At 45.8% G+C, this 15,482-nt stretch overlaps 1 protein-coding gene across 1 annotated transcript in view; it reads left to right on the top strand.

The window, feature by feature from the left end:
- Nucleotides 1-11,683, top strand: part of LOC120853755 (transcription factor Sp2-like) — a 12,204-nt gene extending 521 nt beyond the window's left edge. The window contains 4 exon segments of the mRNA XM_040227665.1: nucleotides 7,126-7,384; nucleotides 9,271-9,498; nucleotides 9,501-10,300; nucleotides 10,302-11,683. Coding sequence (XP_040083599.1) covers nucleotides 7,126-7,384; nucleotides 9,271-9,498; nucleotides 9,501-10,300; nucleotides 10,302-11,030 — 2,016 coding nt within the window. The 3' untranslated portion in view covers nucleotides 11,031-11,683.
- Nucleotides 11,684-15,482: the final 3,799 nt, after the last annotated feature.

Raw genomic sequence — 15,482 nt, 5'->3', positions numbered from 1 at the left:
TTAATTTAGAAAGTCAGGCTTGGGGAGGATTATGCTATCTGAAATAATTCTATTACTATTAGGGCAGGGTCTCAGGTTCCAAAGCCTATGGGGGTTCACATACATGAAACAGGGGCCTTAAATGGGAAAGTTCTTGTCACTGAGGCTCAGGCAGCAAGTGGTCACCTACAAAACTCTAGAGGAAGCCTTGCCTTCAAATGAAAGCAAAGGTTTATTCTAACTCTTCTCCTGAAACTTGCTAGTCTTTAGACATGAGTTTTCTGGATCATCCTACATAATTCTTTCTGGTTCCCAGGGTTGCCCCAGTTCAGATTTTATCATTAAAGTATGTGGTCAGGAACCAATGTTATTTCCCATAGAAATAACTGTCCTAAAATGGAAAACCCTCACTGAGCTGCTCCTGTGGGCTTGGCAGGCCGTGAAATCCCTCGGAAACCAATGTCACCTCTTCCACCATCTGCCTCGTGGCACCTGGTGGTCTTGCTGCTATCTTCCTGCTGTCCTCATCCTGTTCTCATAAGCAGGGTTCTGATGCCGCAGGAAAGAGTCAAAATAAACCTTTGTCTTCATTTGAAGCCTTGAGTAAATAAACTCCTGGACACGTGCCAACTCCTGTCGGTGCACATGTATCCTCATTCATCAGCAAGAAGCAAACAACCAAGCAAAACCCACATGGAGATTACTGCCCGTTCCCAGGAGTGCGTGTTCAGGCAGAGTGTCAGTTTCCACCCAGGGGCTGACAGACAGAATCCCCAACTAGCTCCACGGGTCCTGGGGAGACGCTTCTCTGTGTTCTGTCGCCCCTGATTCTCTGCATGGGCCCTGGGAAGGCCAGGTCCTTGGAGAGTCAATTAATAGTCCACATTTATGGAAGGAGGAGAGCTAGGGAAGGAGACGAAGATGAGAAGTGGAAGTAAAAGAGAGGGAAAGGAAAGAGAGAAGGACAGTGACGGGGAGACGGGATGTGTGAAATAATACCTTTATTGCAGCCATTTAAATTAATACAGACTGAAGTCAGGCTGTACTTTAAATATTCAGATAATGATACTGAAGGAAATTCAATGAATGCAAACTCTTTGTGCTATTAATTTAGAAAGTCAGGCTTGGGGAGGATTATGCTATCTGAAATAACTCTATTACTAATAAAAAGAAATTGTAGAGAGATTGTGGAGAAAAAATTCAATCTGTACAAAAATATACATAGCGACAAATAAAAGACTCTCTCCACACCAACTTCCTGGGTCACTTTTCCTTCAGTTAGTAGATTTTAACTTCCTTCTGAGGAGAAAGAATAAACATATACACACACATACCCTCCACATATAAAAAGTATATATACACATATATGGTACAGTAAATTATATATGTATATATAATTTTGTATATGGTATATCATTGATTGTTTAATTTAAATTATAGATACATAATATATGGCACAATAAAACAATAAATATATAATATGTATTTAATTATATATAATTTCTATATGGTATATGTTTATATATTATACAATGAATAAATATATATAATGAAATATATGGCATAATTATATATGCCATATATTTGAACATCAACTAAAATGGACAGGAATGGTTGAATTTAATTCAGGTGACCATTATATCTACTACTGCGCGCAAGAATCCCTTAGGTGAAATGGAATAGCCCTCACAGTCAACAAAAGAGCCTGAAATGCATTACTTGGGTGCAATCTCAAAAATGACAGAATTATCTCAGTTTGTTTCCAAGGCAAACCATTCAATATCACAGTAATCCAAGTCTATGGCCCAACCACTAACACCAAAGAAGATGAAGCTGAATGGTTTCGTGGAGACCTATTAGACTTTCTAGAACTGACACCAAAAAAGGGTGTCCTTTTCATCACAGAGGACTGTAATGCAAAAGTAGGAAGTCAAGAGATACCTGGCGTAATAGGCAAGTTTGGCCTTGGAGTACAATATGAAGCTGGGCAAAAGCTGACAGAGTTTTGGCAAGAGAACACACTGGTCATAGCTAACACCGTTTTTCAACAACACAAGAGACAACTCTATACATGGACATCACAAACTGGTCAAACTGAAATCAAATTGATTACATTGTTTGCAGCTGAAGATGGAGAAGCTCTATATAGTCAGCAAAAACAAGACCGAGAGTTGACTGTGGCTGAGATCATCAGCTCCTTACTGCAAAATTCAGGCTCATATTGAAGAAAGTAGGTAAAACCACTAGACCATTCAGATATGACCTAAATCAAATCCCTTATGATTACAGTGGAGGTGACAAATAGATTCAAGGGATTAGATACGGTAGACAGAGTGCCTGGAGAACTATGGATGGTGGTTGGTAACACTGTACAGGAGGCAGTGACCGAAACCATCCCAAAGAAAAGAAATGCAATAAGGCAAGGTAGTTGTCTGAGGAGGCTTTACAAATAGCTGAGGAAAGAAGAGAATCAAAAAGCAAGGGAGAAAGGAAAAGATATACCCAACTGAATGCAGAGTTCCAGAGAATAGCAAGGAGAGATAAGAAGGTCTTCTTCAATGAATAGCGCAAAGAAATAGAGGAAAACAGCAGAATGGCAAAGACTAGAGATTTATCCAAGAAAATTGGAGATGTCAGGGAACATTTCATGCAAGAAAATGGGCACAATAAAGGACAGAAACGGTAGGAACCTAACAGAGGCAGAAGAGATTAAAAAGAGGTGGCAAGAATACACAGAAGAACTGTACAAAAAAGGTCTTAATGACCCGGATGACCACAATGGTGTAGTCACTCACCTAGAGCCAGACATCCTGGAGTGTGATATGAAGTTAAGTGGGCCTTAGGGCATTACTACCAACAAAGCTAGTGGAGGTGATGGAATTTCAGCCGAGCTATTTCAAATCCTAAAAGACGATGCTGTTACCGTGCTGCATGCAACATGCCAGCAAATTTGGGAAACTCAGCAACGACCACAGGACTGGAAAAGGTCAGTTTTCATTCCAGTCCCCAAAAAGGGTAGTGCCAAAGAATGTTCAGACTACCATACAATTGTACTCATTTCACATGCTACCAAGGTAATGGTAAAAATCCTTCGAGTTAGGCTTCAGCAGTTCATGTACCAAGATGTTCCAGATATACAATGCTATACAATATAAGATACACAATATACAAACACAGATATGTTTTCTGTGTTTAGAAAAGGCACCCGTGGTGGATTCATGTCAATGTATGGCAAAACCAATACAGAATTGTAAAGTAAAATAAAAAATAAATAAATAAAAGAAAAGGCTAAAGAACCAGAGATCAAATTGCCAACATTCACTGGATCATAGAGAAAGCAAGGGAATCCCAGAAAAACATCTACTTCTGCTTCATCATCTATGAGAAAGCTTTTGACTGTGTGGATCACAACAAACTGTGGAAAATTCTTAAAGGGATGGGAATACCAGACCACCTTCCCTGCCACCTGAGAAAACTGTATGCAGGTCAAGAGGCAACAGTTAGAACCAGACATGGAACAAGTGACTGTTTCCAAACTGGGAAAGGAGTACAACAAGTTTGTATATTGTCACTCTATTTATTCAGCTTTCATGCAGAGTATACCATGTGAAATGCGAGGCTGGATGAGTCACAAGCTGGAAGCAAAACTGCCAGGAAAAACATCAACAACCTCAGATATGCAGATGATACCACTCTAATGGCAGCAGCAAAAGGAACTAAAGAACCTCTTACAGAAGGTAAAACAGGAAGAGTGAAAAAGCTAGCTTAAAACTCAACATTCAAGAAATGAAGATTATGGCATCTGGTCCCATTGCTTCATGGCAAATAGATGAGGAAAAAGTGAAAACAGTGACAGACTTTATTTTCCTGGGCTCCAAAATCACTGCCAATGGTGACTGCAGCCATGAAATTAAAAGATGCTTGCTCCTTGGAAGAAAAACTATGACAAACCTAGACAGCATATTAAAAAAGCAGAGACATCATTTGCCAACAAAAGTCCGTCTAGTCAAAACTATTGTTTTTCCACGAGTCATGTATGAATGTGAGAGTTGGACCATAAGAAAGGCTGAGCACTAAAAAATTTATGGTTTTGAATTGTTGTGCTAAAGAAGACTCTTGAGAGTCCCTTGGACAGCAAGAAGATCAAACCAGTCAATCCTAAAGGAAATCAACCCTGAATATTCATTGGAAGGACTGAAGCTCCAGTACTTTGGCCACCTAATGCAAAGAGTCGATTCATTGAAAAAGACCCTGATGCTGGAAAAGATTGAAGGCAAAAGGAGAAAGGGGTGACAGAGAATGAGGTGGTTAGTTAGCATCACTGACTCAATGAACATGAACTTGAGCAAACTCCAGGAGATAGTAGAGGATAGGGAAGGGTGGTGTACTGCAGTCCATGGGGTCGCAAAGAGTAGGACATGATTGACCAACTGAACAACAACTATATACACAATTTATATTTATATCATACAATTTATACAAAAGAGATCAAATTACACATGCTTTTTTGTAACTTATTCATTCTCACTGAATGATAAGACCTAAGGCTCTTTCATGCCAACCCAGGTCTCACTGTTTGCCTGGCTGCCTGATATCCCACTGAAGGCTTATTACTATAACCAGTCCCCATGCATGGATACATAGGCTGCTTATAGTGTTGGCTCTTACAAACAATACTGGTTCTTGGTGAATATCTACCAGGTGAAATCCTGACTGGAACTGCTGAGTCAACAACTCTATATACCTTTATTTTTGATTAGTGCTGTATTTATTGACAATAAACAATCTGTTACCTGTATTAATTAGCTTTTAGGCTTTCTGTATCTAATTAAAAACCTAGAGTAGTTTTGGCTTAACTACATGAAAGTATATTTTCTCTTTGTAAAATAAGATCAGAGACTGGCACTTCAGAAAGTCATCAGAGACCGAGGTTCCTTCTTTTTCTGTGCTCTGCTACACCAGGTATGTGACTTCCACCCTCAGTGGTCCAGCGTAGTTCCTGGAGCTCCATACCTCACAACTGCATTCCAGGCAGCAGCAGAAAGAGAGGATAGAAAAGAGAGACACACCTCCTAGACGAGTTAGCTCCCTTTAAAGAGACTTCCAGAAAGTCCTACATAACATTTCTGCCTATATCTCATTGACCAGAATGAAATCAAATGACCATGCCTTATAATAAGGGGGCTGGGAATGTTTGGGCAGCCATTCAGCCTGCTAAACAATTAGGTTCAGCTTCTAAGGAAGTACAAGAGAAAGGGGGCAATGAGCTTTTCCCACACATCATTACTCATCTTGATAAACTCCAAAATGCTGCTTCTTTTCAATTTTTAGCAGAAAGAGCTGGATACAGACATTTATAACAAACAAAAAGCTCTTCTACAACTCCCACCTTCTCATGGCTCTGTTTCACCTCTCTATTAAAGCGGGCCTTTGGATGGCTTCATCTGAGAGAAACAGCGATGTCCATCGATACACACAGAGCAGACATGTAGCTCTGAGAAGCTTCTGGCGCATGGCCGTGGCAGCTGTCATCACAAGGAAAGCCTTGGCTCCATGCATAATGAGTCCCCGCAAATCCATCCTCCAGCTCTGACAAAATTCAACTCAGAGACAATCTTGCTTCAGCTAACTCCTTCCCACTCCCCCATATTTTTTGGAGAAAACTCCAGTCCTATGATTTCCTCTATAAATATCTCAGCATATATCTCTAAAAAACAGACTCACAAAAACACCACAATGCCATCATCACATGTAAAAATAAAAACTCCTTAATACAAAAAGCTAGTGTTCGGCTTTCCAAGTCTCCAACTTTTTAACAATTTGCTTAAACAAAGAACCCAAATACGGTCCCAGCATTGCACCCATCTATCTCCCACCCAGCCCAAATTTGGTCTTGCACCCTTCTGCTTAAATATAGGAAGAGTAACATAATAAAATCATTGACAAAGAACTTATATTTCATGTTCTGCATGGTTCAAAATCTTGTCTCTGAAAGCAGTTTCCAGAATGTGTCCTCCAAAAAGGCTCACTGAATATATAGTATCAGGTATCAAGCAGCGTGTTCAAATATCTAGGAGACAGAATCAATTCCCTGCCTATAGCTCAGACAGAATTGGTCTGGGCCTTGGTGTGTGCACCCTCTTGGCTAACCTCTGGGCTTCAGGAATGTCCAGGGCTCCTCAAAGCTCAGTTTCCTGGTTCACATTCTCTATCCTTTCTGGCTGGAAGATTGCCCTTCCCTGGCTTGGTTTCTGCCTTCTGGATTTTTCCATGCCCACATGCCTATGTCCCTGCTTTCAACCTGCCTTGGTGGCTAGTTTTTAACTTCTGTTCCTAGACCCCAGCTTGGCTCTCCTTGTCCCAGTTGTGGACCCACCCCCTTTCCCAAATTGTCATTTCCGTCATTTCCCACACACACGCACACGCACATGACCGTCATCACCACTAAACACACGAGGCCAAATCATCTCTCTTTAACTGGCCATGTTATCACCGTACCTCCTATTTCCTTCTGTCTTGCAGAAATTAATCACGTTGTGAGGCAGTAACACAGCTAAATGCACGCATGATAGCAATGCCCCTCCCCACAATCTGAATATAATAACAAACGTCCAGCCTGACATGGGGACTTGGTATTTTCTTGGCGTACAGAGATTCCCCAGGATTTTGAATGATCAGAATTTACTGTATGATGTACTGATGTATAATGTGTGTCCAAACATAAGTTTAGTTTGGTGGCAAAGATGAAATCTTTAGAGTCTTGTTTCAGCAGGCTTACTGGATAAATTATACTTCTAAAATCCTGGGGCTGAATTAGTGCAGTAGCCAAAGAAAGGATCACAATGGGAGAAACGCTGTTACTCTTCAAGTGTATTCACACCCTGCTTTCTTCCTCTGCTCTGATCCTAAATGTTCTTGGCTTATCTGCACAAAACGGTCTCCTAAAATAATTTCCCCTCTAGGAGTCTCTGTCTCTGCTCCCTTCAATGGTGAAAACGAGTACCTTCTCAGTGGCTACCCTTTCAGTGAACTTTCTGCCTTCCAGAAATAGAGCTTGGCTAGAGCCGGCTAATCCTGGGTCCTGCGAACTGTCCCAGCAGGGAGGGGGCAGGCTGCTGTGACCGAGACTTACATAAAACCCTCCAGGGAGGTGCAGAGCCCGCAGACGTAGGCCTGCACCAGGCAGGGCCTCCCAGCTGGCCCAGTGCCCCCTCCCAGCTGGCCCAGTGCCCCCTCCCAGCTGGCCCAGTGCCCCCTCCCAGCTGGCCCAGTGCTCCCTCCCAGCTGGCCCAGCACTCCCTGCCTCTGCCATGCGAGCTACTGGCTAACTCAGGGTGGCTAATTTCATCACCTGTTATTTCCACTACAGCTCTGGCTGCTACCTTACTAGGGAATCCGAGGGAAGGTATCCTTCTGCTTGTTAAGTCCAGATCAAGACAGCAAGAACTCTTTGAAAGGACAACCTTCTTGACTGGGCCAGAGATCTAGGGCTGAAACCCAGGCCCATCCCTACCCCGAGTGGCTACAGCAGCACCTTTATTTCAAGGGATGGGCTGAGCTGCAAGCCCCATGGATGACAACTATTTAGGCACAGAATCTTTGAACTAGAACGGACTTGAGGAAGAGAGATGGTGCCGGGCAGCTCTCCCATGCCTGTCGGTAAAGGACATGAGGGTAACTGTCTAATAGACATTGCCACTCCCTAAGAGCCCTTGCATGCGGGGAGGAATGAAGGAAGGAGCTGGAAAGCCACCTGAAATGCATGGTTCTCCTCCAGTTCAGAGAAAAGGCTTAAGAGGAGAGACTCTGGAAGCAACAGGAAAACTAAGATGCAGGTCACTAGCAGATCTCCTTCTCCCTTCTATTCCTCACTCCCAGTTCCACGGAAAATCAGGGGAGGTGATTCTACAGACAACATCCTAAGTGCTGTAACTGGTGAAGGCACATGTACTTGTAAAGTTAGGCGATCTGACAAAATATTTGTCTCAGCTGAATCCTCTCAGCTCCGTGCTTCAATTCATTTACCTGTGCTATCTTCAGTAGGCTACTTTTAAATGCCAAAAAGGAAAAGGTCTTTCACACAGACACACACAGTTTCCTGGTCACAGTCCAAGCTGCCAGGCCTTGCCAAAGGAAACTGACCACTGCAGGTGGTCAGCTTCGCTGAGAAGGATGCTCTTCTGGAACCAGCAGCCAAGTCTCTTGTCTTGAGCACGCTTAGTTATTGAGCAGCTTTCAGCGCTGTCTTTACTTGCACATGTTAGAAAGGCTCCTTTAATCTATGTAAACTATCTACACACGTAGAATGAAGATTTCCTTTTAGACACCAAATTCCAGAAGCAACTCTTAATAGGAAAGTATAATTTACTAGAAAAGATGACAGACAAGGCTAGAATCAGTGCAGGGACACGTGTAACAACTGGCTCTACAGGGAAATAAAACTCCAGTTTGTTGTGTTTGCCATTTTCCACAGTGTTAATACTCCCACCTAGGCCAAGACCAAGCTACTCAGCTAACTTGCTTGAATATGGAGTTGGGAGGAGATGCATACAATTGGCTCTTGAAGGCAGATGTGGCCCCGTGCAAGGTCTCCTCAGCAGGCCACGAGCTGGAATGCTCAACCACAAATCATTCCTGTCTCTTCCAGGGCATCTCACTTTTCCTACACCAGCATAGAACTACAGGATTTTTATTTACTTTATCTTTGTTCCCACAAAAGGATCAAATCAGGCCTTTTTTGAATCACTATTGTGTCTTGGTCTCTTCACTGTGCAGAACTAACTCAATCCTTACTTTGGGATTCTGCTAAAATCTAGACAATTTGGGGATGACTTGATAAGGATTTGTGAAACCAAAAGAAGCAGAAGAGTACAATGACTGAGAATAGGATTTACCAACCAAGCAAAGAGGGTTCAAAGTCAATTCTATCATGAAGATAAGCTAGGAGAAACAATTCAATCAAAAAATCAGCAGAAGATCTAAAAAGATTTTTCTAAAGAAGACATACATATGGCTGAGAGGCACTTGAACAGATGCTCAACATCACTAATTATGAGAGAACTGTAAATCAAAACTACAGTGAGTTATTGCCTCACGCCAGTCAGAATGGCCAACGTCAAGAAATAAAAGCAATAAATGCTGGAGAGGGTATGGAGAAAAGGGAATCCTCCTATACTGTTGGTGGAATATAAATTGGTACAACTACTATGAAGAACAGTATGGAAGTTCCTTAAAAATTAAAAACAGGGTGGCAGAGGCGGCGGAGGCCAGGGAGGAAAATGTCGTAATGAGCGGACTCCCAGCCATCTCCCTTAGCACTACTTGCCGCGACATGTAGCAAAATCGGCCCTCCAGCTGTTGAAGCTGCGGTGACGCCTCCTGCTCCCCCTCAGCCCACTCCACGGAAGCTCGTCCCTATCAAACCCGCCCCTCTCCCTCTCAGCCCCAGCAAGAATAGCTTTGGAATCTTGTCCTCCAAGGGAAACATACTTCAGATTCAGGGGTCACAGCTGAGCACGTCCTACCTGGGGGGCAGCTGGTGTTCGCCATCCAGAACCCCACCGTGGTCAACAAAGGGACCCGATTGAACACCAGTATCCAGTACCAGGCAGTCCCTCAGATCCAGGCCAGCAGTCCTCAGACCATCCAGGTGCAGCCCAGTCTCACCAACCAGATCCAGATCATCCCTGGCACCAACCAAGCCATCATCACCCCATCCCCGTCCAGTCACAAGCCCGTCCCCATCAAGCCAGCCCCTGTCCAGAAGTCGAGTACGACCACCACTCCGGCACAGAGCGGGGCCAATGTGGTGAAGCTGACAGGTGGCGGCGGCAATGTGACCCTTACTCTGCCTGTCAACAACCTCATGAACACCAGCGACCCCGGGGCCACCACTCAGCTCCTCACGGAGAGCCCCCCTGCCCCGCTGTCTAAGACTAACAAGAAAGCCAGGAAGAAGAGTCTTCCTGCCGCCCAGCCCCCTGTGGCCATGGCTGAGCAGGTGGAGACGGTGCTGATCGAGACCACCGCGGACAACATCATCCAAGCAGGAAACAACCTGCTCATCGTTTAGAGCCCCGGTGGGGGCCAGCCAGCCGTGGTCCAGCAGGTCCAGGTGGTGCCCCCCAAGGCCGAGCAGCAGCAGGTGGTGCAGATTCCACAGCAGGCCCTGCGGGTGGTGCAGGCCGTGTCCGCCACCCTCCCCACCGTCCCCCAGAAGCCCTCCCAGAATTTCCAGATCCAGGCTGCTGAGCCGTCACCTACTCAGGTCTACATCCGTACACCTTCTGGTGAGGTACAGACGGTCCTCGTCCAGGACAGCGCCCCCAGCAACAGCTGCAACTGCCTCCACCACCACTTGTAGTAGCCCGGCGTCCCGTGCTGCCCATCTGAGCGGGACCAGCAAAAAGCACTCGGCTGCAATTCTCCGAAAAGAACGACCCCTGCCAAAGATCGCTCCTGCTGGGAGCATCATCAGCCTGAATGCAGCACAGCTGGCAGCAGCGGCCCAGGCCATGCAGACCATCAACATCAATGGTGTCCAGGTCCAGGGCATGCCCGTCACCATCACCAACACTGGCGGACAGCAGCAGCTGACTGTGCAGAATGTTTCTGGGAACAATCTGACCATCAGTGGGCTGAGCCCCACCCAGATCCAGCTGCAGATGGAACAGGCCCTGGCTGGAGAGGCCCAGCCTGGGGAAAAGCGGCGCCGCATGGCCTGCACGTGTCCCAACTGCAAGGATGGGGACAAGAGGTCTGGAGAGCAGGGCAAGAAGAAGCATGTATGCCACATCCCCGACTGCGGCAAGACTTTCCCTAAGACGTCCCTGCTGCGGGCTCACGTGCGCCTGCACACCGGCGAGCGGCCCTTTGTCTGCAACTGGTTCTTCTGTGGCAAGAAGTTCACACGGAGCGACGAGCTCCAGCGGCATGCCCGCACCCAAACAGGGGACAAATGCTTCGAGTGTGCCCAGTGTCAGAAGCGCTTCATGAGGAGTGACCACCTCACCAAGCATTACAAGACCCACCTGGTCACGAAGAACTTGTAAGGCCAACTGAGGCAGGAGGCCCCACAGATGCAGACCTGCCCGTGTCCTGCCTGGGCCTCTGGCAGAAAGGAGGCCCACGCTGTCATGGGCCCGCCTCAACCCCCGTTCCTGTTGTGCGACTGTCCCCACAGGAAGGGGCTCTGCTGCCCCCATATGCACCTCCTTCTGAAGCCCCTTGGCTCCACCCTGGCCCTCTCCTCTCACCACAAGCTCCTGGCCTGCCCAAACCATGGACACTGGCCATGCCCAATGAGACGTTCTAAATCAGGACGAGTGGGAACCCTTATTTCCAAAGGAAAAACATGAATTTCACTCCGTCGAGGAGCAAAGTGAGCCCCCTCCCCCCAACACTGCCGGAGTCGCATCGTGCCATGTCCCTCTCCCCCTCCTGCACCGCTCTGGCCCCCTCGGCCACCGCGGACTCCTGGACGCCCGGGGCCCTGCACCCAGGGCTCCGCTGGCAGCCAGTCGCCTCCACTCCACATGCCCCACCCGACCCCGACTCTCCTCCAGCACATTCCAACTTTCTATTTAAAAAGTAAAGCTGCCCACCCACTCCCTGATTCCTCTCTTTTTCTATGGAGAACGTTGCCTTATACTCTACTTCCGATGATGAACCCTGTGTATTGTGTGTGCTTTCAAGAAGTTTATTTAATTGCAAAAATAAAAAAAATTAAAAAATAAAAATAAAAACAGATGTACCATATGACCCAGCAATCCCACTCCTGGTCATATACCTGGAGAAAACCATAGTGCAAAATGATATGTGCACTTCAATGTCACAGCAGCACTATTTCCAACAGCCAAGATATGAAAGCAACCTAAGTGTCCATTGATAGATGAACGGATAAAGATGTGGAGTGTCTGACTCTGTCACCCCCACTTCACACCTATAAAGAAACTGTCCCAGAGAGGTGAGTGACTTGGCCAAAGGCTGGACAATCTTTTGCGTCAGAACTGGGCCATCCTGGACTTCAGGTCTCCTTCCACATCTATTCTTTACACTAGGATTCCAACCAAAGGTCATTTCTCCCTTATCAAGCCCCACACTGGACAACAGCCCCATTCCAATGCCTGTCTCCAAAGGATGATGAATCCTCTTCCCTCTCCCAGTCTGTGTCTGAACACACTGTTCCCATCCTACATTTGGCCAGGGGATCTTTCTGAGCTCGTCTAGTTCTACGTGATGAGAGCACAGCTGAGGCTCCTGGACTTCCCTAAATGGACTCTTACTTGTGAGTGATGTAAAAGCTTTGGAATTCTCAAAGGAAAAGCATTAAACAAACACTGGAGCTGGGAATGACTTGAGGGATAATCTAGCCCAGCTTCTCGTGGCACTGACAAGCAATCAAGGTAGGGAGTTTGAGGGACATGGGTCAGATTCCCAAACTGGTTGGCCAGTGGCCAAAGCGAGCCTAGGTCCCAGGCCTCCTGGCTCCTGTGTGCTGCTCTTTCACCTTAGGCCAAGGTTATTTTGAGGGCCTTTGAATCCTCTTCTATAGACTTGGGATTTTCCATTGCTTTTTATAGAAGGCATTGAAAAAGAAAATAGAGGCAAGATCATAAACCCAAATGTGGGAAACAAACACAAGTTCTTTCTTTTCTGTTGCATGATCCTGCTATTTCTTTCCCTGGAGGTGGACACGGCAACCCACTCCAGTGGTCTTGCCTGGAGAATCCCATGGACAGAGGAAGCTGGCGGGCTATGGTCCATAGGGTCACAAACAGTTGGACATGACTAAAGTCACAGCATGCTATTTCTTTACCCATTATACCCAATGCAGGGAAGATTAGAAAATGTCAATTAAGCACCACACCTTTAAACATTCTGTGGTATTTTTAAAATATAAGTGAAATCTGATTCCTAATGAGATTTCCTTATTCAAATGAGAGCAAACATCTGAATGAGTGACATAAACACCAAGCTCAGAATGTCTTGGCATTCTTCTTTCTGAATAGTCTTAATAATTTCCTTTAGAATACTTGCATGTCTTCAGTGAAATGATCCTATACCTTGGCAAAACCGGGCTCTTACCACCTCCTCTAGCAAAAGCCACCCAAAAAAAGACTCCACTGTGCACCTTCATCTGTGCACCGTGATGACGCAGAGAATGTTGACCAGTTATGTAAACTGAGTATTCCTCCAGCTCTGAGAAAGCCAACCATCTTAGGGAAGCTGTACTTCAGGAAAGAGACCTAGCTACACCTGCTTTCAGGATCGAGAGCAAATCAGTCTCCCTTCAAGACCCAGATAAACAATTCTAGTGAGGTTTGGTATACAGTCCCCTTCCTCCCTCCTTCCAATCTCCTGAATTGCTTGCTGACACCAAAACTTTCTTTTAGAAATGGTTGCACATAGAAAGGTAGGGCTTCCATTGGTGGCTCATCAGTAAAGAATCTGCCCGCCGATGCAAGAGACGTGGGTTCGAGCCCTGGTCTGGGAAGACTCCACGTGCATGAGGCAACTAAGCCTGTGAGCCAGAGTTCCTGAGGGCTGCATACCCTAGAGCCCGTGCTCTGCAACAGGAGAAGGCACTGCAGTGAGAAGCCTGGGTACCCCAACGTGGCCCCTCTCCCGCAACTTGATAAAGCATACACAGCAACGAAGACCCAGCCCAGCAAAACCTAACAGATAAATAAATAAATAAAGACCCCAGAGAGGCACAAGCTCAGATTTCCTCAATCACACAAGGCTCCTTCAAAGGCTCCGTAGCTAATTGTATGTTTATATGTTTTTTTGTTTGGTTTTTCCTTAAAGAAGCCCCCTTCTCCAGATTAGGTATTTAGCCCCTGAGTGTGCCAGGTCAAGATTCTGTAGCAGAGTCACACGCGCAGGGCAGGCTCATGTGGTCCTGGACTGAAGCACTCAGAGTTGCCTCTTCCAGTTAGGTTTACTACAAGGAGCACACCTCTCTATTTTCTGTGAAATCTACCTGATTTCGTCCCACTCTGCTGAGCTGCTGTGCGCAGATACACACACACACACGCATGCACGCACACCCCTGAGGGTGGTTGCCCTGTCCATGCTGGGCACAAATTGCTGCCAAGACCAAGAACTTCAGAGTCTGCGTCCCCATCCCCTCAGGCATAGCATACAATCATCCCCCTTGAGGATTAGCCACTGATGGGGAAGAACAAATCTGACTCCGTACTGAATCTCTCTTTTTTTACTTTAACCTTTGCGTTCTATTGCTTTTGTTACCAATTAATCACTAAAGGAGTGTTGTCTACAGCTTAAAGTGTACATAATGGCCCATCTCCAGGAACCCTGCCTCCCATGCCTGAGTGTTAAGCTAAAATATCTTTGTTTAGCTCACAGGAAGCATCCTGACTAGGCCCACCTATGAACAGCTGTAGGAAAGAAGAAATTAACACATTACCTCCAGAGTCTGGCTGGAACCAGGAAATATCTCTAACACCTTACTGCCTTTTGGGGCTTCCCTGGTAGCTCAGTGGTAAAGAATCTGCCTGCTGATGCAGATGTGCATTCAATCCCTGGTTCAGGAAGATCCCCTGGAGAAGGAAGTGGCAACCCACTCCAGTATTCTTGCCTGAGAAATCCCATGGACAGAGGAGCCTGGTGGGCTACAGTCCACGGGGTCCCAAAAGAATAAGAGGCGACTCAACAACAACAACAAATTGCCTTTTTTACTTTATCTCCTCAACTCTCCCTCTCTGCTCTATTAAAACAACTAGCATTCAAATCCAAGCAAGATGGTTTTGGGGGACATTAGTCCACCATCTTCTTGGTCTGCTGGCTTTACAAATAACACTGCTATTCATTGTCCCAGCACCTTGTCTCTCACCTGACTGGCCTGTTATGCAGAGTATGAACTTGGACTCAGAAACACTTCTGAACCAAATGACGGGTACATTCCCTTCTCCAGAAACCCACTGACCTATTTCCTCTTCTGCTATGAGAGAACCTCCCTCCTCTTCACTAAGCAGCTTCCTTTAAGACACTTGCCTCTTGTCTTTTCTGCTCTTTTAAGATAATCATTTTGGTCTACTCTACCCCAAGTCTGAAGATAAACCAAATACGTGGGGTAGAGGCCCTGATCAGCAAACACTCCCAAAAAGAGAGAGGACTTTACGTTAGCTCCATTCAATGTAGACAATAAGGGCAGAGGGGAGTGAAAACAGTACATTTCCACGTTAAAATAGAATGCTTCTTTCCATTAAGCCCACATGTCACCACATGCAGCTTGTCTAGCCTCCTTATGTTTCTAATCACTGGGAGAAAAGGCTGTAAGCCCTTCTTGAATTTAGATGGGTATAGAAGACAATATGGGTTGCATATAAAGGAATGCTCATTTCTAGGCTTGATCCCTGAGCCAGGAAAAACTCTCTAAGTAGCCAGCGCTCTACATGGTTGGCCCAGCTCTAAACCAGTTTAGCTTTTCACTCTCCTATTTAGTGAGCCAATATTTGCAAAAGTGCTGCAAATATCAC

This window comes from Oryx dammah, unplaced genomic scaffold (assembly GCF_014754425.2).
Source record: "Oryx dammah isolate SB20612 unplaced genomic scaffold, SCBI_Odam_1.1 HiC_scaffold_26, whole genome shotgun sequence".
NCBI lineage: Eukaryota > Metazoa > Chordata > Mammalia > Artiodactyla > Bovidae > Oryx > Oryx dammah.
Note: the sequence above shows the minus strand (reverse complement) of the source record. Positions and strands in the feature narration are given on the sequence as shown.